The sequence below is a fragment of the Lissotriton vulgaris genome, chromosome 10 (genome assembly GCF_964263255.1).
Source record: "Lissotriton vulgaris chromosome 10, aLisVul1.2, whole genome shotgun sequence".
Classification (NCBI taxonomy): Eukaryota; Metazoa; Chordata; class Amphibia; order Caudata; family Salamandridae; genus Lissotriton; species Lissotriton vulgaris.
In genome coordinates this window covers 241,088,311-241,111,511 of record NC_141698.1, presented here as the reverse complement: position 1 = coordinate 241,111,511, position 23,201 = coordinate 241,088,311, and the positions used below count along the sequence as shown (strand labels likewise).

The window sequence follows — 23,201 nt, the reverse complement described above, 5'->3', positions numbered from 1 at the left end:
ATCCGCAAGTTCGCTGAATGGGCGCAGGGGGGTCGCCGTCGCATGTCGTGGTGTGGTGGTGCGTGCATAGGTGCCTGCTGTGGGGCCTGTGTCTGTGCCACATGAGCACCAGCTCCATCTGCGTTGGGCACGCTCATGTTCGCCTACTAATATGCTTACTGGCCTCCCACCTGGTGCAATACCCTCCTGCTGTGTCCTTCAAAGCCATTACTTCTAACAGTGGTTGACGGGTGGGCTGGGGTCCTGACTACTGTGTGTTGTGAGCAGGGACATACTGGCATCCAGTTTCACTTGCCAGTGCTTGTTGTTGGTGGTGAGGGAGCTAAATGCAGAGCGCTTGGCCAATCCAGTAATGCACTTTGTCTTTGCCAGTGCTTTATGCTCACGAGAGCGTCCTGACCGCCCGTGCACTCTCAGCGCACGGAGCTCAAGGGTGCAATTGAGCCCTGTCCTCAGGGCAACAGGCTCGATCACGCAGCAGTGGGAGCGCTGTCTTCAGTCAAGGCGGGTACGCACATGCTGAGCAGGCCAGGCCTTACCTGCGTCACACAGTGCTGATGGCAGCTACGTTCGGCTGCCTCCGCCCTCAGCAGGGCTCTTACGGCCAACAGGATCGAACAACGGCTTCTCAGTGTGAGGTCGGCGCCCACTGGCCAGCACGCGAACTCCGGCGGCTTCCGCAGTTCAGGGTGGGCACCCGCTGGGCAGCACTTGTCCATTGGCAGTTCCGCAGTGTGGGGTGGGCACCCACTGGGGCAGCAAGCACCTTTGCTTCCCCGTCTCGTGTGTGACACAGCTTTGGAGACAACAGCGGAGGCCGCACACCGCGCACCTCGACGGTTGGGGGAGGCGGCCGGAACAGATGAGGCTCGGCAGAGGCGCAGTTGGGACCTGCCTCGTCACCAATGTGACGTCCAGGCCTGGCTTGACATGCGCTGTCCAGGCTAGGCCCAACAATAAGAGGGGGACACACGTTCTGATATGTGTGAGCCAAGACCTGGAGCAGTCTTGCGCTCCTTTATTTATGCCTTCGGGCGAGCCCGCCCTCAGGGTGCGTTCCTGTGTGTTACAATGTATAGTGTGGGCCGGGTGGCACCGTCACTACAGCCAGTAATAGGGGAGGGCCAGCAGCAATTGGAAGCACGTCGGTACCGTTCCAAGATGTCGTATTATAAGTCAATCAATCAATCAATCAGGAGTTTGTTAAAGCGCAACTACTCACCCGTAAGGGTCTCAAGGCGCTAGGGGTGGGGGGGGGGGGGGGGGGGGGGGTGCAGGTTCCATTCCATCAAGGAGGGGGTCTGTCGAAGAGCCAGGTTTTGAGGTTTCTTGCGAAGATGGGGAGCAATGTTGTCTGTCTGAGGTGGAGCGGAAGGGCGTTCCATGCTTTGGCCGCGAGGAAGGAGAAGGAGCGGCCTCCCGATCTGGTCTTTCTGGTGCGGGGGACCTCGGCGTAGGAGAGCTGGGCTGATCGTAGGGCCCTTTGGGGTGCGTGGAATTTGAGCCGGCTGTTCAGGTATGCTGGTCCGGTGCCGTGGAGGGCCTTGTGTGCGTGGGTGAGCATCTTAAAGGTGATTCTCGCCTCGACATGATATTCAAAATGATTGGGGACGCTTTTTCTCACCTCGCTATCGTCGTGCTGGATGCTGGTGAAGCAGAGGGATTCCAGTGCCTTTCATCCTACTCCCGGGTCCCGCAGCGCCACTGGGAGCAACTTGGGCTGAGGGGCTGTAAGAGGACTGAGTTTAGCAGGCAAGGCTGTGAGCGTAAGGGGCCGGACTTCGTGTCCCAGAAGTCCCGGCTACCCTTGCCCCCTGCCATCGGGCCGCTCTCCTTGCCTGACACGCCCCCCTCACACTTATCATCTTAAATTGGTTGCAGCACCTGGAGGCAGCGGGACGCTTTTTCTCACCTCGCTATCGTCGTGCTGGATGCTGGTGAAGCAGAGGGATTCCAGTGCCTTTCATCCTACTCCTCGCGGAACCCGCTTCGCGGGTCCCGCAGCGCCACTGGGAGCAACTTGGTCTGAGGGGCTGTAAGAGGACTGAGTTTAGCAGGCAAGGCTGCGAGCGTAAGGGGCCGGACTTCGTGTCCCAGAAGTCCCGGCTACCCTCGCCCCCTGCCATCGGGCCGCTCTCCTTGCCTGACACGCCCCCCTCACTTATCATTGACCAACGTATATAGGGGAGGTCTCTATACCACGACGCGGGAGCGCGCGGGAGCGTCCCGGGAGAAGCCCGGGACAAGGGCGGGACCGTCTGTGGCCGTCAGGGGCCAAAGGAGGCCGGGCTGGGCCACCTTACTAACATTTCCTTCTTAATTTTAAGTCTTTTTAACTGGTATTAATTATTCGCTATTGTTTGAGACTAAAGTGACGTTTGAGTCCCCATATTTGGAAGGAAAAATCTTGTGGCTTTGTTGATTGAGTACTGAGGTTGGTGTTAATCTCGCTCGTTGTATTTTTAAAAAATGACTTTAAGGTCTGGTAAAGACAGGCAAGTTCAGGTCCCCACCTCCAATGGTACTTTTACTGGAACAATTGATCAATTTTTTAAACGTTCAACTGCTATACTGGAGAAGGAGATCGCTTTAGTCGAAAAACGCCTCTCGCTTGACATCATTACAGGCAAGCGTTCTTCACTAGGTAAAATTAATGAGGCTGTCTCCCCTGTCCCACTCTCCACGTTGAACACAGATAGCCTTCTTGATAATGTAGAGGCAGTGTTGGCAACTGCTCCTGAGATTCATACTGTAGAGATAGTGGGGTCAAACCAAGAAAGTGCATTTAATACTGCGCATGATAATTTACCAAACGGTGGGACCATTTACCTAGATCAGTCCAGGGAGAATTCTGGTCTCTCGGATTCACCAAAACTTAATATTAGCACTGAACAAATGGATTCCCTTTCCCAATCACAACATACACCCACTCATAACCCTGGGAAACGCAAAAGGATAGACTCACCGGACCCAGAGGAACAAACTGAGGGTCTGGGAAACCTCACTCCATCCCCCTCACAGCTACCTAACACTAACGCAGCTGTCCAGTCAGGGGAAGGTGAGACCATAATTAGCATCACAGAAGGGATATTTTTGGCTAAAATTGAGTTGCTATTTAAATCTTTACTTTTACCGCTATTTGAATGGACAAGATTATTAAACACTAAAATGGATTCCTTAGATATGCTAGTGAAAGATAATATAGCGACCTCCAACAGAATCCTTGCCAGCCTAGCATCTACTGGTCTGACCCCTCCTGTCCCGACCATCCCGAAGCCCACCATCATGAATAACAAAACAGGGGGTAATAGCTCTAAAGCGGGACCCTCTATACCAAAGGCCCCGCAACAAAAAACTGTACCCGCTCCCAAGAAAACAACTTCCACGGAGAATTCTTCAAGGCCTAAGCCTGTAAAAAATCTTCAGGTCCAGAAAAACCCCATTTCCACTAGGGGTCATGACATAAGCCACCAGCCCAACGCCAAACCCATCCCAAAGAAACAGTGTGTGAACCTCCCACCAGAGTCAGTGCCTTATACTATCATCTTAACTGGCGTGGCTCCTCTTGGAGATGGTAAGAGGGAAACACACAAGGATTACATTCTGGCTCAATAAAAATCGGCCGCTCCCTCCTAACCTAAATCCCGAAATACTTAATGTAAGGAGGGTGGATTGGATAGGTTTTGGTAAGAAAGATCTTGAGGGGGATTGTGTGGTAATTAGCTTTAGAGAGCCTTGGGTTGCTGAATTCATCTGCAGGGAACCAAGATTCGGAAGAGTTGGGGATGTGCAAACGTTATCGTTGCATTACTTTTATCCAGCTTTATATGCAAACAGACCCCAAACTCCGTTTCATCACACCAGAAGGGACAGGTCTAGAGGGAGATTTCATTTTGACACTCCGCTTTATCCAATGTTCTATCCCCACCTTGCGAACCGGTTTGCTCCCCTATCTGGTCTGGAAGGTGTGGATTGACGTGACATAGAACCTTTGGTCGCTGGGCTTTCTAGTGCTGAAGTGAACTGCTCCCCAAATAACGTGAGTGCCCCCAGGGAAGAGACTGTCTCAGGGTCAAGTGCAATAACACAGAGGGTGGTAACAAGGGAAACATTTTAAACCAGTATTCCTAGACCTTCGATCTCTGAGGATATTGTGAACTTAGCTGTTAATACGGAAGAGAAACCAACCCACACCCTCGCAGTCTTGTCATGGAATATAGCGGGTTTAAAGGGGAAAATGTCAGAGGTTGACTGGGGCTCCTTTATGGATTTACATGATGTAATTATCTTACAGGAAAGTTGGTCAACTGACGCTATCTGTCGGGTTGGCTACCTTAATTATTATAAACCAGCCTGCAAAGGTCCTAAGGGACGCCCTTCAGGAGGTCTGGTTATTTGGATAAGACAATCCTTAGCTATTACTATTACAGACCTTCCTACTCTAAGCAACGACATTCTAGCCTTGAAACTATCCGGTAAAAATAACCAGGACCTTTTCCTGATTAACATATATGCAAGAGGGCAATCAGGTGGGAAGCCTGCGGGAGTGGTAGCCGAACTAGACTCCCTATTGAATAATATTAGTAGAGACAAATGTGTTATGGTGGCAGGAGATTTTAACTGTTCTTTTGAACCGTTTCCCAATCTTGACAGTGGGGGATATGGGGAAATTGATCAGATTTGGAATATTCCCCTTTTGTCTATTCCTCCAATTAAAAAAGTTACGGAGGCAGTTATGCAGTGGTTGGGTCTTTGTCTTGAATGGGATTTGCGTGCAGCGAATGGAAGGACCAAATCAGACTTGATGGGAAAGGTTACATTTGATAATTCCCAGCATTCGAGCCGCATTGATTATTTTTTGTTAAGGATAGAGTTTTGGAAAATATTGGAGGACATGGAAGTAGTCACAAGACCAGAGAGTGATCATAATCCCCTGGTAATAAAATTATCAGTGTATGAGGGTCTCCTTATGAATTCTGCAACCAATATCGTTACAGCAGACGCTGGTCTTACGAATGATTGCAGAAGGGTACGATGGGCTAGGTTCCTAGACAACCCTGCTACTATCAATAGGGTTGCTACTGAGGTCTTAGCTGCTACAAATTTGATGGTACCCATACTTGATGCTGGAACCTCACTTGATCGAATCCGGACGATTCATGAGTCTCTTTTTATTAAAATTAAGTCTTTTTTTATCGAACCCGCAAAAGGAAGAAATAATGGCCCAGCACAAACTAGGACTAAATGGTATGACAAAACTTGTCGTATTGCCCATAGCTCCCTGTTAACTGCTATCAAATCCAAATCAGCTATGGATATAAGGTTAGCTAGGGTTAATTATAGGAAAGCACTTAAAGTGGCAAAAACCAATTGGGATGACCAGCGTTGGTTAGATTTATATCAGGCAAGTACTTCATCTAACCAACAAAAATACTGGGAGGTTGTGAAATGGGGAGGGTCTGGGGATCTGCATACTCCGGTAAACCATGTCCCTGCAGAGCAATGGGTCAAGCACTATGAGGCGCAGTTCAGCAACACGGAACGGATCTCCCTCACTATTAGGGAAGATGCCAGTGTACAGTCTGAGGTGCCCTCACTTGATCACATTGTTTTTACTGAAACTGAAGCTATTTCTGCTCTCAAACAAGTGCAGAATGGCAAAGCCCCCGGCATGGACTGCATCCCTGCGGACCTCTTTAAGTATGATCAAACACACTGGGTCCCGTACATAACAATTTTAGCAAATGCGATAGCCAGAGGGACTAGGATCCCGAACTCGTGGAAAGGGGCTGAGATCTTGCCCGTGCATAAAAAAGGGGATAGATCTGATGCGGGAAACTACCGACCCATCAGTCTTATCGATGCCCTACAAAAGGTAATAGCCAGAATGCTGTTAGGGAAAATCCATACGTGGATGTCAGAAGTCGATATTCTGTCTCCACTGCAGGCGGGTTTTAGGGCTCACATTAGCACAGTTGATCAGATATTAAGATTTGTCATGATCTATTGGAAAACTGCGTTACTGAGAGGTGGGAAGATATTCGCTGCATTTGTGGATCTCAAATCAGCGTTTGATCTGGTCCCCAGAGGGAAGATGTGGGCAGCTTTGAGAAGGATGGGGGTCCCTATTGCACTACTAGAACTCACCATTAGGATGCATGAGGGAAACTTTGCAAGAGTCAGATGGGGTCGTCAGGGCCAGGTTACAGAATCCTTCCCCGTGACCCGCGGAGTGAGGCAGGGGTGTGTCCTGGCCCCCACCCTATTCATACTCTTCATTAATCAGGTGGTTAAGTTCCTCTCAGACACCCCTACTGATGCTCCATCACTGGGTGGGACTAAATTTCCCCTTTTAATTTTCGCAGATGATACTCTCATACTGGCTAAAACACAGAAGGGTTTACAGGTAGCTATAAATAGATTTATGGACTTTTGCAATGAAAACGATCTTGAAATTAACATTAATAAAACCAAGTTCATGGTCCTGACAAAGAATAAACCATTGAGGGGCCATGTTTCAATGAATGGTCAAAATCAAAAATACTTTTATTTGATTTATAAAAATCATAAAAGGGTGGGTCTTACCACCATACAAACAGCATGTACGTCAAAAGCTCAGCATGAAAACAAAATTAAAATCACCAAAAAAAATCATAAAGTTAAAACCTAATCTTGACAGGTTTAGACAAATACACAATCACAGTATACTATTATAAAAATGTGGCTGAGGGAAGACAAGGCTGTCTCGTTGGAGCTGCTAAACAACTAATAATTGGTCTAGGAAAAAAGCGAGAACTTTGGGGAACGAATGAGTTTGGTGAAAAATGCACATTTCAACTTAGAAAGGAGAACACAACCTAGAGAGGTGAAAGCGAGGGAGTAACCATTAGGAGGGGGAGTGGGAGACCTGGGGCAGCCGTGATGAGGCTGGTTGGCCGAAGTCATCGTTAATTATTTCCTTGTTTTCTAGCTCTTTTGCAGCATGAGCCAGGAATTTTATGGTTTTGCAGGCTAATTGTATCCTGGACCCGCTGAGGCATTCTATCACAGCCGCCCTACAAGTTCTCACCTGGGCTTCTCTTAAAGTGGTAGCAAAAGCGTCTTCCTTGTTTTCTGCAATGCAGGGCATATGCATATTAGATGCAATAAAGACTCCGTGGGGTTACCACAGAGACGACAGGCAGAAGTTAACCAGGACCGTTGCCAATTGGGGGTGAGGTCTTTACTCAAGAAGCATCCCAGCCTCAGAAGGCTTAATTTCCTCTTATAGTAGTCCCTAAAGCAGTCTTGCAAATATGGCTGAGGTTTCAGATGTTTGTAAGTTGACAACACGATCCAGGCATGGCTTTTTCCGGCCACTGCGGCTTTGTCCATTAGCAGTGATGCTTGTTTGATGGCTTTGTTGGTGAATTGTTTAAAGGCGTTGTATGATATGGGTGAAAGCCAGGTTTCTTCCAGCTTTAACGAAACCAGCGCTTGCCTGAGAGATTTGTAAATTGAATTGGTAGATCCGGCCTGTTTTTCTACCTCTAGCCAGCAGAGATGTGCTAGGGTATCATCTTCAGCATCCCTCATGCGCCAGTAGTATTTGGCCAGAGCACCTTGTCTTGCCGGAGTCTGATTAGTTAGTCCATATTCTAAGCGTATTTGGGCTTGTGAGATGTGTCTTGGAATTGAGAAGAGGTTTTTAAACAGTCTGGATTGGGCTAGATTTAGCACTGTGGAGTCCCTGGTTGCCATCATTTCCGAGCCATATGTAAGCGATGGCAGGAATTTGGCAGCTACGATCTTTAGCAAATGGCCGGTAGAACTGCCACTTAGGTGTGTTTGTATAGTTTTAAAGGCGAATTGAAGCTGTTTGGCTTTTGATTTCCCCAGTTCTAAGTGGTGATTGTACTTTAATTGATGGTCAAGTAAAATGCCCAAATATTTATATTTATCCACCTGTGTCAATTTGGACGAATTTATCCTTCATACGAATTTTGTTTTTTTATTTCTGAGGCTGGGGAAGCATAAGATATTTGATTTTTTGAGGTTTATGGTTAATTGTGCTTTGGTGATATATGACGCGAGTTGGGAAATCAAACGTTGTAGGCCGATCGGGGTTTTAGAGAGAAGCACAATGTCGTCTGCATATTGTAGACTAACAATGGATGTTTGTCCCAGTTTTGGTGGATCTCCCTGGATTGTACGTAGATCACTTTCTAGGTCTGCGGTGTAGATGTTAAAAAGGCTGGGGGCCAACACGCAGCCTTGTTTTAGGCCATTCAAAGTTGTGAATTTCTTTGTTAAACTTCGGCCCTCTCCTTTTTTTATTTGAACCCAGGTGTGCGAGTATAACTCTATTATTGCTCCCAATAGCTTTGACGGCGCGCCCCAGGCTTTCATTTTGGCCCAAAGTTTAGATCTGGGGACTTTATCGAAAGCCGCTGTCAAGTCTAAAAAGCAGGTGTAAAGTGTGGAAGAGCTATCGATTGCCTTTTTAGCCAGTAAGGTTAGCGCGGATAAGTTAGTGAGAGTGCCCATTCCTGCCCTAAAGCCTGTTTGTGTCGGTGGGATTAGCCCTTTTCCGTTGACCCAGAGTTCCAGATCTACCAAAAGATTGGATGCGTAGATCTTGGCCTCTACGTCTATTAAGGCTATTAGCCTATAGTTATTTGGATCTGAGCGGGCTCCTGATTTATGTATCGGATGTAAAATACTGCCCCTCCAAGAATCCGGAATACTCCCGGTGCTTAAGCTGTGGCAAAACAAAGGAGATAGTTGGCTGGCCCAGAACTTTGGATCTTGCCTGAATAAGGCGCTGGGGAGGCCGTTTGGACCAGGGGCTCCATCTGCTCTCAAGTTTTTTATGATGATCAGTACCTGCGTCGTCGTGATTTGATCGGATTCTCCTGTATGCTCCACTGTCAGTGGTTTGCAGGTGACTTTAAGGTCGGGGAACTTTGACTCTGCCATTGTACTCAGGCTTTGAGTTGTAGTAGTCTCAGATGGTGGTGCCAGTGTGTTATCAGTGGATGTATCGTGGGTGAGGTTGTATAGTGAGTCAATGTGGCTGCACCAGAGTTGGTCGGTCATATCTGAATTAAACTGCCGATGTTTGCCGTTTAGCATGAAATTTATTTTTGCCCAAAAATCTTTGCAGTTCCGCTGTTTGCTTGCATGGAGTATAGTGCACTCTAGTTTTTCCATGTGCATTCGTTTGGCCATTTTGGTCTCTCGTTTTAGCTCTTTTTTTAAGGATTGGATTTTTTTCAAGGTTTCTTCTGGTAGTTGAGAATCCTTTTTACGTTGAGCCCTGAGATAAGTGTTCATTTGTCTTTTTAATAAGCGTAGTTTTGGAGTGTACCATTTCCCTCCTCTGTTTCTTATTGTTTCAATGAATGGGTCTAGACTGGAGCAGGTTGATGTAATGACATACCTTGGTGTCACTTTGGATTATAGGCTGCGATGGAAAGAGCAAATAGCGGCACTCAGTCTGAAATTTGCTCGCCTGTCCGGTTGTCTAGTAAAGGAGCAGCGGTGTTCCTTGACCAAAAGAGTACTGCCCGCACTTAAAATTTATAGTGCTAAAATTAGCTCAGCCATATTATACGGGGCCGATATTTGGGGTTGTGTGGACTTGGCTGTCCTAGATAGGATACAGAATAAATTCCTTCGAAATTTAGTCAGTCTCCCTTCCTCAACACCAGTCCTACCACTCTTGATGGACATGGGCATTTATTCCATTAAACACCAGGCCCTCTATAGGATGGTGGCGTTATGGAGACGCATATGGTCTACCCCGGAACTTGCCATGTTTGCCCTAGAATTACAGGATGTGAGAATGCAACAAGGGGCGGGTGATATACCATGGCTAAAGCAAATTAAGAATACTCTTACTGAAATGGGTCTTCCCTTGCTTTGGTCTGAGCCGGGTTCTCATACCTTTCCTTCAAAGAAAGAATTTAAACTTCTCTTTTGGTCCATGGTAAAAACGGAACACGTCGCTCTTTCAGAGAAATCGAACTTAACAGGCCAGTTTTTGCTCCATAAAGCAGTTCCCCATAAAGAAACATATTGTGATGTTATCCTTAAAACATTAGATAGGAAACTATACCATCAGTTTCGTGTAGGTACACTGCCACTAAGGGCTTTTTCTAGTGGCTGGCAGAAGACAGAGTCAATCTTCTGCCCTTGTTGTACCGATTGTAAAGAAACACAGGTCATTTTTTATTTGTTTGTACTGCTTATCGTGAACCACGTTATAAGTGGCTAAAACCTATATGTACTAGACTAAACACCCGAGTGAGCAGTGAAGCATTGTACATTTTGAGAACTAACACTTCTGAATGGCTATCCATCGGATTGGCCAAATTCCTTGGGTGGGCTTGGCTAATAAGGATTAAGTCAGTTCATAGCACCTTGACCTGAATAACTCAAATAATATGTTAGCCTACTATTTTTTGGTCTTTGAATTTAACCAGTATTGATGATCTGCCTTTTATATTAATATACATTTAAATGTTCCAACAATTTTCCCTTGACGTCTTTATATGTATGTTTAATTGAGATTTTTAACTAGTCTTGTTATTTTGATTTTGCTTAGTATGCTTATATAAATATTTATGACTTTATGACTTTGTCACACTAATTGTATTTTATGTAATTTTTGTTTATATTTGTGTCTTTTATGATGAAAACTCGAAATAAAGACGTTAAAACTGTAAAAAAAACTGTAAAATGATTGGTTGGAAACTAGTGCTTGTTATCGGTTGGATACTTTCACTAATTGCAAATGGTTTGGGGCCCAATGACACCTTAGATGTGCGGGTCTTGGCACTGGCTTGACACTAGTTGACGTCACTGCTGTCTGCAGTTCCTGTATTGCCATTACATCATTCATCCTGCCCGAGGAAAGGCACCAGTCCCATTTTACGTCCAAGTTGATTTAATAGCTCATGATTTAACATAATAAACATGTACCACATGTGTATAGCTTACACTTCCCATGCCATCCATAGATACCCACTCCTTTCATGTGGGTGTATCGGTATTTCTGTCTCCAGAACCCAAAGCCTGCTAGTTCTGTGCCTTTATTTGATAATGTTTGGTGTGGTGCAAGATGCCCATCAGCTCCCTACTAACACCCCTCCGCCCTCTACTTTCCACAATACATTGATTTGATATCAACATCCTTTGTTTCTTTCCTGTTTGTTTCTTCCTTTCGACTGCACAGACGGCAAGGGCCCCGTGCACTATGGCGTGTGCTCAACTTGGCTGGACCAGATCAAGCCGGAAGAGAGTGTTCCCTGCTTTGTGAGGGGGTAAGAAGCGCCTCGAGGCCTTGAACAGCAGTTTGATGTGTGGCCTTGACTTGAGCATCCCTCCCACAATGGCCAACAGCAGGCGCATCTCACTGCTACAGAAGGAACATGGTTTCCACATGTCACACACACTGGCAACCCCACAATAAACCTCATACGCCACATTACAGATGCGTGTTTCCAATAAGGGACTCTGATAGCGTAGCATCCTACCTGTCTGCGAAGTGCTTCCACACCTCATCAGGAGCAGGAAGCGCTATGTAAATGCAATTATAATACAATACCAATGCCCACCTCGAACTGACATGTGATGTTATGTGATATTACTCAGTGATTTGTAAAGCAATTAAGTCCCAAAAAGGCCTTGTGACTTTGAGAGTAAGTACACCAAAGGAGCAATTTAGACCCATGAGCTGGTGCTAGAATGGCTGTAAATTGCATTTTCACCTTTTTTAGAACTGAATAGCAATAGGTCTTACGTGCAAGTTGCACTCCTCTTTTATTAGGAAAAAGGTCTAGCCGGCAATTACCGCCAAGTTTTTCCTGGAGGTAATTGTAAGGCTTCCCAGTGTGCAGATGGAATACCACTGGCAAAACATTTGAAATTACCATCTGCATGCATTATTATGTATATTTTTTGTAGTTTTACATAGTGCTAACTCAACCAGAAGATATTGGATCACTTTACATGAACACAGGTTACATTATACAAGGACACATTCATATTTGTTTGCACAGGTAGATAAAGAGATTTGCCCAGATTCAGAGGTTGATGAGCGAATGAAGAGACTCGAACCAGTCGGCATCCTCTCCCCTGATACCAAAGTACCATTCACCTTTGTGTAAATAAAGTGCCAAAAAACAAGCCTGGAGTAAGTGTATTAGCATACGTTATTTTCAACTAAGAGTATATGACTACCTCAAGCTTAACCCCAGGACACCTGGGGGTAACATTCCTGTGCGTGATGCTGAGGGACCATAGGTAGGCCACTACCTCTTGTCCTTGGAAGGGAGGGCCATTTTCGGTACGTATTATTTTAAGAGCCCATAATTTTATTCATTTTGTGGGTGACTTGACTAGCTGCTTGGGTACTCATCAGTTCCATTTCTGGGTATTTGGAGTAGTCATCAATGAAGACTACTGTGTACCTTCTATCCAGGAGGTACCCAAAGTCCAAACTGGACCACTCCCATGTTCTCTAGGGACTCGACTCTGTGATGACTGGGGCAGGAGGTTTCACAGCCCCACAGCTTGGCACCATGGGCAGGATTGGACAGTCAACTTTATGAGTAGATCGATTAAGGGAAACCACACTTAGGTGCAGAGCTAACTTTTAGTCTTCACTGAACCCTGGCGCCCTGCATGTGCTAGTTGGACCAGTTGAGTGTTGTGGCTCGTTGGTATTACATCCTGTGTTCATGCAGGAGGCATGCCACAGGGTCTGCTTCGAGCTTGTGGCATAGCTGGTAAAGGGACTTAAGTACTCTTTTTGCTTCAGGTGTTCATTGAGCCCAGTTTGTCTTGAGGGTGTCCCATCGACCTGATTGATTGAATGGCTGATAGTGCTAGTTGGAGACATTCAACTCTTTGGTGGCTTGTTGGATTGTTTCCAGAGACAGGGGTATGGGTCGGGACCTTTCGAACACACAACAGACGTATTCCTCCAACACCTCTTCATCATCCGCTTTCATTTGGATTGCAGTCCGGGGTGTCTTGATAGGTAGTCCGCTGGGTTGTTGGCTCCCGGACGGTACTCTACCTGGCAGTTCTATACTCGTAGTTGCAGCAACCACTTCTCTAACCTCAGAGGTGATTTGGAGGATTTGCCTTGGAAGAGGGGGGTGAGCGGCTTGTGCTCCGTTATCACCACAAATGGGTGTCTTTACTTGTAGATGTGGGAGTGCTGGCACCCCCAGTAGACGGACTACTTTTTGATTCGGGGGTAACGTTGCTCCATGGGGGTTAGTGATCGGCTGGCAGCAGGGCCCACTCTCCACATCTTTGTTTTTGGGTGAGGACTTCCCCTAGTCCTTTTGGACCTGTGTTCACTGCTAGGATTGTCTCTCTTCGTTTATAAAAGTAGGCTAGGATGTGGTTGTTAACAATTTATCTTTCATAGTCTGGAATGCTTGTTCCTGTTGTTCTCCCGAGGTCCATGTTGCAGGCACTATTGTGAGGTCTAGGAGTGACTGAGTCAGGTTGGTGAGGTCCTTGATAAAATTACAGCAGTAGTTTACCATGCTGAGAAAACTGCCTATTTCTGAGACATGTATCGTAGGAGGGGTTTCCTTCACATTCTACACCTTGTCGGGGTCTGGGGCTACACCCTCAGCTGACAACATATACCTGAAAAAACTGATACATCTTTTCAGGGATTCACATGTTTCTCTGTGTAAAGAGAGTCTGGCTTCTTGGATCCATTGGAGGGTCTCTTTCAGGCGCTGGTTGTGCTCTTTCTCAGTAGTGACTTATACAAGGATATTGTTACTTACGTTGATGACTCTGAGTAGCCCTGTCAGTACTTCTTGTACTATGTTTTGGAACACTTCCGCTGCACTTGATATTCCAAAATTGAGCTGTCGGTATTGGCCGAGTCCCACATGTATCGAGAATGTTGTTATATACCTTGAACCTTCCTCCAGGGTGAGTTGGTGATAGCTGCATAGAAAGTCTACTTTTCAGAACCAGCTGGGTTGCTTGGGTTTTCTCGTGACAACGATCGGGGACACCAAGGGGTAGACCCCTTGACTTTCTCAATGACAATGAAGGCAGCTTTCTTGAGTTTTTTTAGCTCTTGTTCCACTTTTGGTCTTAGACGGAATGCTATCTGACAGTGTCGGCGGGCTACTGGTTGTATCAACTTGTAGATGTGTAGGGATTTTGTTTTTCTTCTCAATCAGCTGATCCCTCTGAAAATGTCTCTGAATTCTCCTAGGATGTGCAACACCTCTTCCGTATGCACTCCTAGTGCATAGCGAACAATTCCTAGGGCATATGCAGCCTGGCAGCTTAGGAGCATTCCTTGACCTGCTTTGCCCACATAGGTCCAGGTACCTGCTTTCATTTCCCCATAGGTTATTGTGGTTTGAAATATCCCTAGCATGGTAAGCGGGCATGCTTGTCCATACACAAATACTCTGACTCTAGCCTTTGTTGGTGTTGGCTTAGTTGGAATCGGTTGATATGTGTTGTCTGACATAATGTCAATGGATGCCCTGTGTCGATGATCACCATGATGGCGTTTCACCATACTTTTAGTTTATAAGGCCATCAGGAAGCATCCTTGCTCCCTCTCATGAATGCTGAGTGCACTGTATATTCCTCCACTTTGTCGTCATCCATGTCTTCCGTCTCATATCCAAGGGTTGGCATTGCGTTCACTGTCAATGTCACCTTCCTGTCCTTTGACGAGTGGGAAACCTTCGCCAAGTGCTTGTATTTCACAGAGCATTCTTTGGGTCTTTGGCTTTTACCTTCACAGTAGCCACACAGCTTCAGGGTTTCTGAGGCCTTCTTTTGTCTCCCTGGTGTTCTCTTGAGTGATACCGGGTTAACTGGTTCTGCTTTTATGGCATTTTGTAGGACCGCCTCCATGGGGGTGGCTCTGGCTTTCATTAGTTCTTTTGAACGCCCAGCATAAGTATGCTGGCCAGAGATTTGCCAGATTATTGTAGTATACTTTCGCAGGGCTTTGCTGAAGCACACAAAAGGGGGTGGTGATGGACGGAGCATCTGAATCAATCAAACACTCACACCCAGTCAAAAGATCTGGGTTTAATCCATCACCGTTCTTTAGCCCACTCTGCCACCCCAGTTCAGTCTGACCCTGTGCCTCATGGGAACAGTCCAGCCCGAACTGCCAAGCCATGTCTTCCCTGGACCGGAAACAAGCTACCAAGGACCGGTTTCTGGCATTCCAGCCGTCGGTCAGACTGATTTGCATATAGCCATGTCTGAACTGGGGTGGCAGAGTGGGCTAAAGAACGGTGATGGATTAAACCCAGATCTTTTGATTGGGTGTGAGTGTTTGATTCGTTCAGATGCTCCGTCCATTACCACCCCCTTTTGTACTGCTTTTGGCCACCATAAGTGTGGCAGGGTATGCTCAGACATGAGTCCCTTGCTCACTTTGCCACTGGATTCAAGCAAGCCGGGCTGAAGACGGCTGGAATGCCAGAAACCGGTCCTCGGAAGCTTGTTTCCGGTCCAGGGAAGGCATGGCTTGGCAGTTCGGGCGGACTGCTCCCATGAGGCACAGGGTCAGACTAATTTGCATATAGCCATGTCCGAACTGGGGTGGCAGAGTGGGCTAAAGAACGGTGATGGATTAAACCCAGATCTTTTGACTGGGTGTGAGTGTTTGATTGGTTCAGATGCTCCGTCCATTACCACCCCCTTTTGTACCGCTTTGCTGAAGCGCAGCCTTATATTATTTGTCCACTAATTTCCTCCAGCACCTTTGTCAAATGCACAGGTGCTGGCTTGTTATTTCACACACACAGAAGGAGTCTAACGATTCTTCTGGACCTTGCCTGGCTTGTCGAAATACAAAGCATTTATAATCCGTGTTCGCCATGGGTTTGAAGTGGGCATTAAGAGATGCAAATACTGTGCTGTATGTTTTTAGGACCGCTTGCGTGACCACTTTGGATATTTTGTGTATGTATTTTTCTTCTCCTAACTGCAACAACAACGCTCTTTTCCTGTCTGATTTGGCCGCTGCGGCCTCAAAGTAGAGTTCTAACCTTTCCACCCAATCTTTCCACTTTGGCGCTTGAGTAGATGAAGCCTCAATGGTGAATTGCTCTAGGGCTGGTATGTACGGCATGGCTGGAGGTAGGCCATGTATGCGGCCTTGTGAGTCAGCCTGGCTGCTCAGATATTTTGGCCCATCTGCTGGCTGTGCTAGTCATTTTTTATGGTGTGCACTTCATTGTGTGGTGTCTTTTACGGTGATCGTTGCGTCGCTGAGCTCATAATGGACCTCCGGCATGTCAGGGTGTCTATGCTTTTGCCCTTCCTGCACCACCGTGGTGCTTTGTTGGTGGTGTCTTTGCATGTGGTGCTTCCTCTCAACTGGGCAGCTGCCGCACAAGTCTGTGTACTTGTCTCGTTTGGGGATTAGGTGCTCCCTCCACATTTGCAGTCTCTCGTGGTGTGGCTAATGAGCTGCTCCTGCCGTGGCCCGTTGCCATGACAGGTGGTTGCCAAGATCGCGGTGTCAGGCTAATAGCAGAGCCCGCTGTGGTTGTTTCGCCCGGGGTCATGCCCTCACTCATCACCAGTGTAGAGTCAAGGAGTGTCATGATCACTCAGTTCGACTGTTTGAGCGAAGCCCCACAGATTGCACAGTGCCCCAATGAACACACACAATTTTCTATTAGCTGGCCAGCCCGCGCACATAGTGCCATGCCCGGCATGCACTTAGAAATTGATTATCAGGCCCATATGACTTTCAGGCTTCTCACTGATGCCTCAATAAAGGGAAATCCCCTGTACACATGGTATGTTCCCCAGTTCGTGCTCTGGTAACACTACACAGCAAAGCATACACATACATTATCTAGTAAATAAATATGTGGTACTGCTGCCCCTGGCACTGGTTATAACTTTAACAGAGTGGCAGACAACGAGCACTTGAAATGACAGTGAGATTCCCACATAGCATGGTACAAAGTGTTGCTATGTTACTCACTCTGGGCCCGATTCACAAAGGTAAACTTAGATGTTTGGTCTAAACTTAGACCAAACTTCTACGTTTACGACTTTAGGAATTCACAAAGGGCATTTACGAGTAGTATCTTTATGTCCGCACTCGGGCGGGGATTCGGCCCAAGTGCAGGTATAAAGATAGTACTCGTAAATGCCCTTTGCGAATTCCCAAAGTCATAAACGTAGGCGTTTGGTCCAAACATCTAAGGTTACCTTTGTGAATCGGGCCCTCTGTGCTGTAGACAGAACACATTGTTAGCAGAGACTTCTGGCTCATCAACTCTATGCCCTTAAAATGCAAACTCTCCCTGGACTCCAGATTTACACTTTCTGTGTCAGCATCTTAGTCTTTCACACACAAAAAGTGAAAAGCATGTAGGAAGAAAACAGGAGGGTGTTTCCCCTCTCACGAAAAACAACAAGGTTTAATTATAATGTTCTCACCCACTATTAGTGGCATGCTTCATCATTGGACATGCTTCGACATCCCTGCACACACCAATGCCTGGGATGGAGCAAGAGATTAAGTGGAAAGACGATACACACATTTATTGAGCTCCAGTGTGCAGAAAACCTATATAAAACAACCACAGATATGTCCCTAGTTTCTCTTTAATGTTGGCCCCCCTGGACAGGATTAAACTAAAAACTAGTGATGAATCGGGGATTTTAATGCCCCATCATCCCATTTATCTGCTATCTGTCAACATGTTTCGGCGTGATGATTCACCCCTAGTGGTCAGTTAGCCTTCTTCAGGACTGAGATCCCACACTTGAACCTAATCACCCCTTGTTGTAGGACAGTATATATTGAGTGGAGGTATCTTACACAGTGACTACAGAGGGCAGCGAGCAGCAAGGTAGAGAGGCATTCATCCCTTGATGATTGTGTGACTACTGGGCTACAGGAGATACTCCTGCCCCTACCCAAGTTTCAGATAATGTATTGATGAAAAAGGGTAAAACTCTGAACGTGGTTACAAGGAGTAACAAGTAAGGTCACCTCATAAGACACCTCCACTCACGTGGTGACCTCACTTGTCACTCCTTGCATCCTATGTGAACAACTGGGATATTTGTACCAGTTTTCTCATCAGAATCTGAGAAAACTCTTTCCTCGGATAGAGGGTCTTTAACGGCCAGGACAGAACTTGAGAAGCGGGCTATAATGCTCAAGTAACTCGTTTTATAAATTAAAGTCAGTAGCAGCAGGTCTTGCAGGTTATAGTCAGCAGCAGATTAGATACATTATCGTAGAAGCTGGCTGGTACTGCCAGAGGCATGGTCAAGTACATGGCCTTGTGGGCGCTTTGGATTGTTCAGTTTATGGATGGGAGAGGTTTAGTGTTAAAGATTAAGTAGAGAAGAAGCATGGAATTTAAGTCCGATATTTTCTTTTTATTTTATTTTTTCTTCAGAGCGAACTCCTTCCGGTTGCCTGCAGATCCGACAGCCCCATGTATGCTGGTGGGTCCGGGGACTGGCATTGCCCCTTTTAGAGGATTCTGGCAGCAGAGACTACATGACTTAGAGGCAAAAGGTAGGGTGTTCTAGAACATGACTCCCTAAAGGGGTGTATAGTTTTGTATTACAGTTTCTAGCATTACTGCGTTTCCACTTTTTGAAAATCTACCTTCAGATCCAAAAACTGAAGGCCCGGGTGGTGGTATGCTAGGCAGGTCTAGGTTAAAAATCTACAGAGACACAGCAACTAAGGACCAATAGTAATTTAGAATTAACATGACCTGTTTTTTGTCTGTTACCTATTTGTAAGGGTTTGCCAATCGTTGAAGGTGTTGTGGTTGCACCCTCACCTACTAATTAGTGAACTGAAAGTGTGTATGGCGATATAGAGACAACTTAACTTTTGTTTCATAGAGTACAATAGATGTATTGTAACCAATGCTATCACTAAAGTTGACCTTCTTACCAATTTTAGTATTTAAGGAGCTAGAAGAGTTGCTCAGCTATTGCTGAGTATATAAGGCATACATATTGCACTCACTGATTAATATTAACAAGGCCTGTTGATACACCCAACCAATTAACAGCTCATCTGAATGGTATTAGTAGAGGCTGACTACTAGTTTTGTGTTGTCTCATCCTGGTGAAGGTCAGAGACCTGGGGAAATGGTCCTCATCTTCGGCTGCCGCAGTGCTGAATTTGACCACCTCTACAAGGAAGAAACTCTGGAGGCCAAGCACAGAGGAGCCTTATCGAAGGTGATCACAGTCTATTCACGGCAGCCAGGGATACCCAAGGTAGGTCATTGAATTCTACCCACCTCAATGTGAGAATGCTAGTGCTACAAAAGGTTTTGAGGACATGTATGCCAATAAATGGTCCTGAATCTGTGAAGATCAATCTGAAGATAACACGCGTCATATCCATAAGGTAATGAATGAAGAGCAATCTTTTAATAATTTTCATGAATCACAATTTATCCTTTCAGAATCAGTGATGCTGGCCTGGTCCCTAGCTACACCTCATAGTGAATCTAGACACCTGCACTGCAACATATGCTATTGAAGGTCATTATAGAAATAATGCCAGGCCTTGAGTTGATAGTGCATATATATAAACATCTGTGGCAGCAGTGGCAAATTCGGAAATATAAATTTGGATTTGTGCAGTCTTAGGAGTGACATAGTTGCAGAATTCTGTACTATCTGCACAGATAGTTTCTTTGCGGGTTCGCTGTAAATTGTTTAACCCCTTCCATGCTGGGGCGTTTCCGCCGCTGTGCGGTAAACAAAAGAACAGGGCGGGGCCGTGACGAACCCCAGCCGTCATCAGCACACGAGCGCCGCAGAGCTGGACGGACCACAGCTGTATCCACTTCATCTTCAGAAGAACGACGACCCACCACCACCAGCAACAGGTCGCCCGCAGAAGCTGGAGCAAGATCACAGCCGACCAGCTCGCCGCTTCCCTGAGCCAGCACCCTCCCGCCAGCTCAGCGAACCCCAGCCAGGCCGCCGACAACCTCACGAAGTGGATCAGGAACTGCGCGGACCAACTCGCCCCACTGAGGACCCCGCCCAGCAGACCCAGCAGCAAGAAGGCCCGTGGTTCACCGACGAACTCAAGAGCTCCAAGAAGAACTGCCGAGCCCTCGAGAAAGCCTGGAGAAGGGAGCCAACACCGGACAACATGACCACCCTCAAGCTTGCCACCCGGAAGCATCACCAACTGATCCGCGACACCAAGAAAACTGCATTCAAGGACCGGTTGGATAACAACGCACACAACAGCAAGGAACTCTTCAACATCGTGAAAGAGCTCTCCAACCCCAACGCCGGAAACAACGACATCACCCCATCGCAAGAACTCTGCAACTCCCTCGCCTCCTACTTCCACAACAAGATCGCGGACATACATAACAGCTTCAACACCCAACCGACGAACGCCACGTCCAAATCGACCGAACCACCGCCCCCCACCACCACCCTCCGCGCCTGGACTCCGATCTGCACCGAAGAAACCGTCCGCATGATGAACTCCATCCACTCCGGATCTCCGACCGACCCCTGCCCTCACCACGTCTTCAACAAGGCCGACGCCGTCATCGCACCCCACCTGCGGGACATCATCAACACCTCCTTCACCACCGCCACCTTCCCTGAGAGCTGGAAGCATGCCGAACTCAGCGCTCTACTCAAGAAACCAACAGCGGACCCCACCGAACTCAAGAATTACCGCCCCATCTCGCTGCTCCCGTTCCCAGCCAAAGTCATCGAGAAGACCGTCAACAAGCAGCTGGCCGCCTTCCTCGAGACGAACGGATCCCTCGACCCCTCACAGTCTGGCTTCCGAGCCAACCACAGCACCGAGACCGCCCTCATCGCTGCCACCTATGACATCCGAACCCTGATGGACAACGGAGATACAGCGGCCCTCATCCTACTAGACCTCTCCGCGGCCTTCGACACCATCTGCCACCGCACCCTAGTGCAGCGCCTCAGCAACGTTGGAATCCAGGAGAAGGCGCTGGAATGGATCATCTCCTTCCTCGACGGAAGAACACAGAGAGTCCGTCTACCACCGTACAAGTCAGAGGCCACCGAAGTCATCTGCGGCGTCCCCCAAGGATCCTCGCTGAGCCCAACCCTCTTCAACGTCTACCTGAGCCCCCTCGCGGCCATCTCACGCCAACACAACCTCAACATCATCTCCTACGCCAACGATACCCAGCTCATCCTCTCCCTGACCAACAACCCCGCCGCCGCCAGAGCCAACCTTCACGAAGGAATGAAAGAGGTAGCCGAGTGGATGTCGACCAGCCGCCTGAAGCTGAACTCGGACAAGACGGAAGTCCTCATCCTGGGATCCTCGCCCTCCGCCTGGGACGACTCCTGGTGGCCCCCCGCCCTGGGCACCGCACCCAAACCGACAGACCACGCACGCAACCTGGGCTTCATCCTGAACTCCTCCCTCTCCATGACCAAGCAAGTCAACGCCGTCTCCTCGTCATGCTTCAACACCCTGCGCATGCTACGGAAGATCTTCCGGTGGATCCCCACCGAGACCAGGAAGACTGTCACCCAGGCACTCGTCACCAGCCGACTGGACTACGGCAACGCCCTCTACGCCGGAACTACCGCCAAGCTCCAGAAGAGACTCCAACGGATCCAGAACGCCTCAGCCAGACTCATCCTCGACATCCCACGACACAGCCACATCTCCGGACACCTAAAAGACCTGCACTGGCTCCCGGTCAACAAGAGAATCACCTTCCGTCTCCTTACCCACGCACATAAAGCTCTTCACGACCAAGGCCCGAGCTACCTCAACAACCGCATCAACTTCTACGCTCCCAAACGACACCTCCGATCAGCCAGTCACGCCCTCGCCGCCGTCCCCCGCATCCGAAGAACGACAACAGGAGGAAGGTCCTTCTCCTACCTGGCCGCAAGACCTGGAACTCCCTCCCGACCGACCTGCGCCTGACCCAAGACCACCTCGCCTTCAGGAAGAAGCTCAAGACCTGGCTGTTCGGGTAGCAGCAGCACCCCCCCCCCCCAGCGCCTTGAGACCCTCCGGGTAAGTAGAGCGCTCTATAAATGCCTATGATTGGATTGATTGATTGGATAGAGCGTGACGGCTGGGGTTCGTCACCAGCATGGAAGGGGTTAAGGGTCTTGTGCCCTGAAAAAAATATCCATGAGCCTGGCTTGTGATTTGGTTTTATTATAGAATTTTCAAAAAATAGTTAGCTCTTATCTGTCCATTCTCAGTAAGGCATAAGACTATCTGTACCCCACAGGCTATTCCCATATCTATTTTTGTTAGCTGTAGAACTCTGTGCAATATACCCTTGCTAACCAGTAGTAAAGTTCATGTGCTTCTGCTTTCAACATGGTAGCAATAACATATTGCACTGCCTGGGTGGAGAACATACTCAGGCTCCCAGTCCCTGCCTGAGCGCAGAACCACGGACCATCAGACCAATCACAACGCTGGGGTTATGCTGGTGACAGCAGCATTGTGACTGTCTAGGGGAGTGTAGGAGCCTGTGTGTTTCCTTCTTATGGAGTTAGTCGACCAAAGAGGATCAAGAGGTGGCGGCCGGCCTGCAGAAAAGTAATTTTTTTTCACCCCTGACAAATCACCCCTGTTAAGTAGCAGCCGCCATTGGCACATGGTCAAATGGGCATAACACTAATTTGCACATTTAACTTACATATAACTCCCTAGTATATTGTACAACGTGTAACCAGGGCCTGTAAGTTAATTGCCACTAGTGAACTGCAGCACTTATTGTGCCATCCATTATAGTGGCAGTGTAAATATGGCCTCAGGCCTACCATTGTAGCCTGACTAGAGCAATTTTAACCTACAATTCGACCTATCAAAATGAACCCTTTTGACAGGTCCTCACCTTTACTTTCAAATGTTTATAAATCATCCCTAAGTAGGTTTTATAAGTAGGACATATATAAACATATTGTTAACATGTCCTTACAGTGAAAAGCACCTAAAGCTAATTTCATTGTACCAAGGCTGGCTATTTGGAGAAACACTTGGATGCACAACTACATTTGATAATGCTACTTTTGGCTACTAAAGATATAATACTTGGACTCTTGTAATATGTATTAAAAGTCCAATTCACTAGGGAAGTTGGATTTTTAATAAATATATTAAGAAAACACACTTTTAGCAAGTTATCTTTTTCCCT

The 23,201-nt window shown here is 47.3% G+C and overlaps 1 protein-coding gene across 3 annotated transcripts in view; it reads left to right on the top strand.

Annotated features, from left to right (window-relative positions):
• Positions 1 to 23,201, top strand: part of NOS3 (nitric oxide synthase 3) — a 1,079,476-nt gene that overhangs the window by 916,248 nt on the left and 140,027 nt on the right. For all 3 annotated transcript variants that reach the window (XM_086940927.1, XM_086940926.1, XM_086940928.1), the window contains 3 exons: positions 11,219 to 11,306; positions 18,438 to 18,559; positions 19,133 to 19,281. In XM_086940927.1, coding sequence (XP_086797053.1) covers positions 11,219 to 11,306; positions 18,438 to 18,559; positions 19,133 to 19,281 — 359 coding nt within the window. The remainder of the gene's footprint in view (positions 1 to 11,218; positions 11,307 to 18,437; positions 18,560 to 19,132; positions 19,282 to 23,201) is intronic.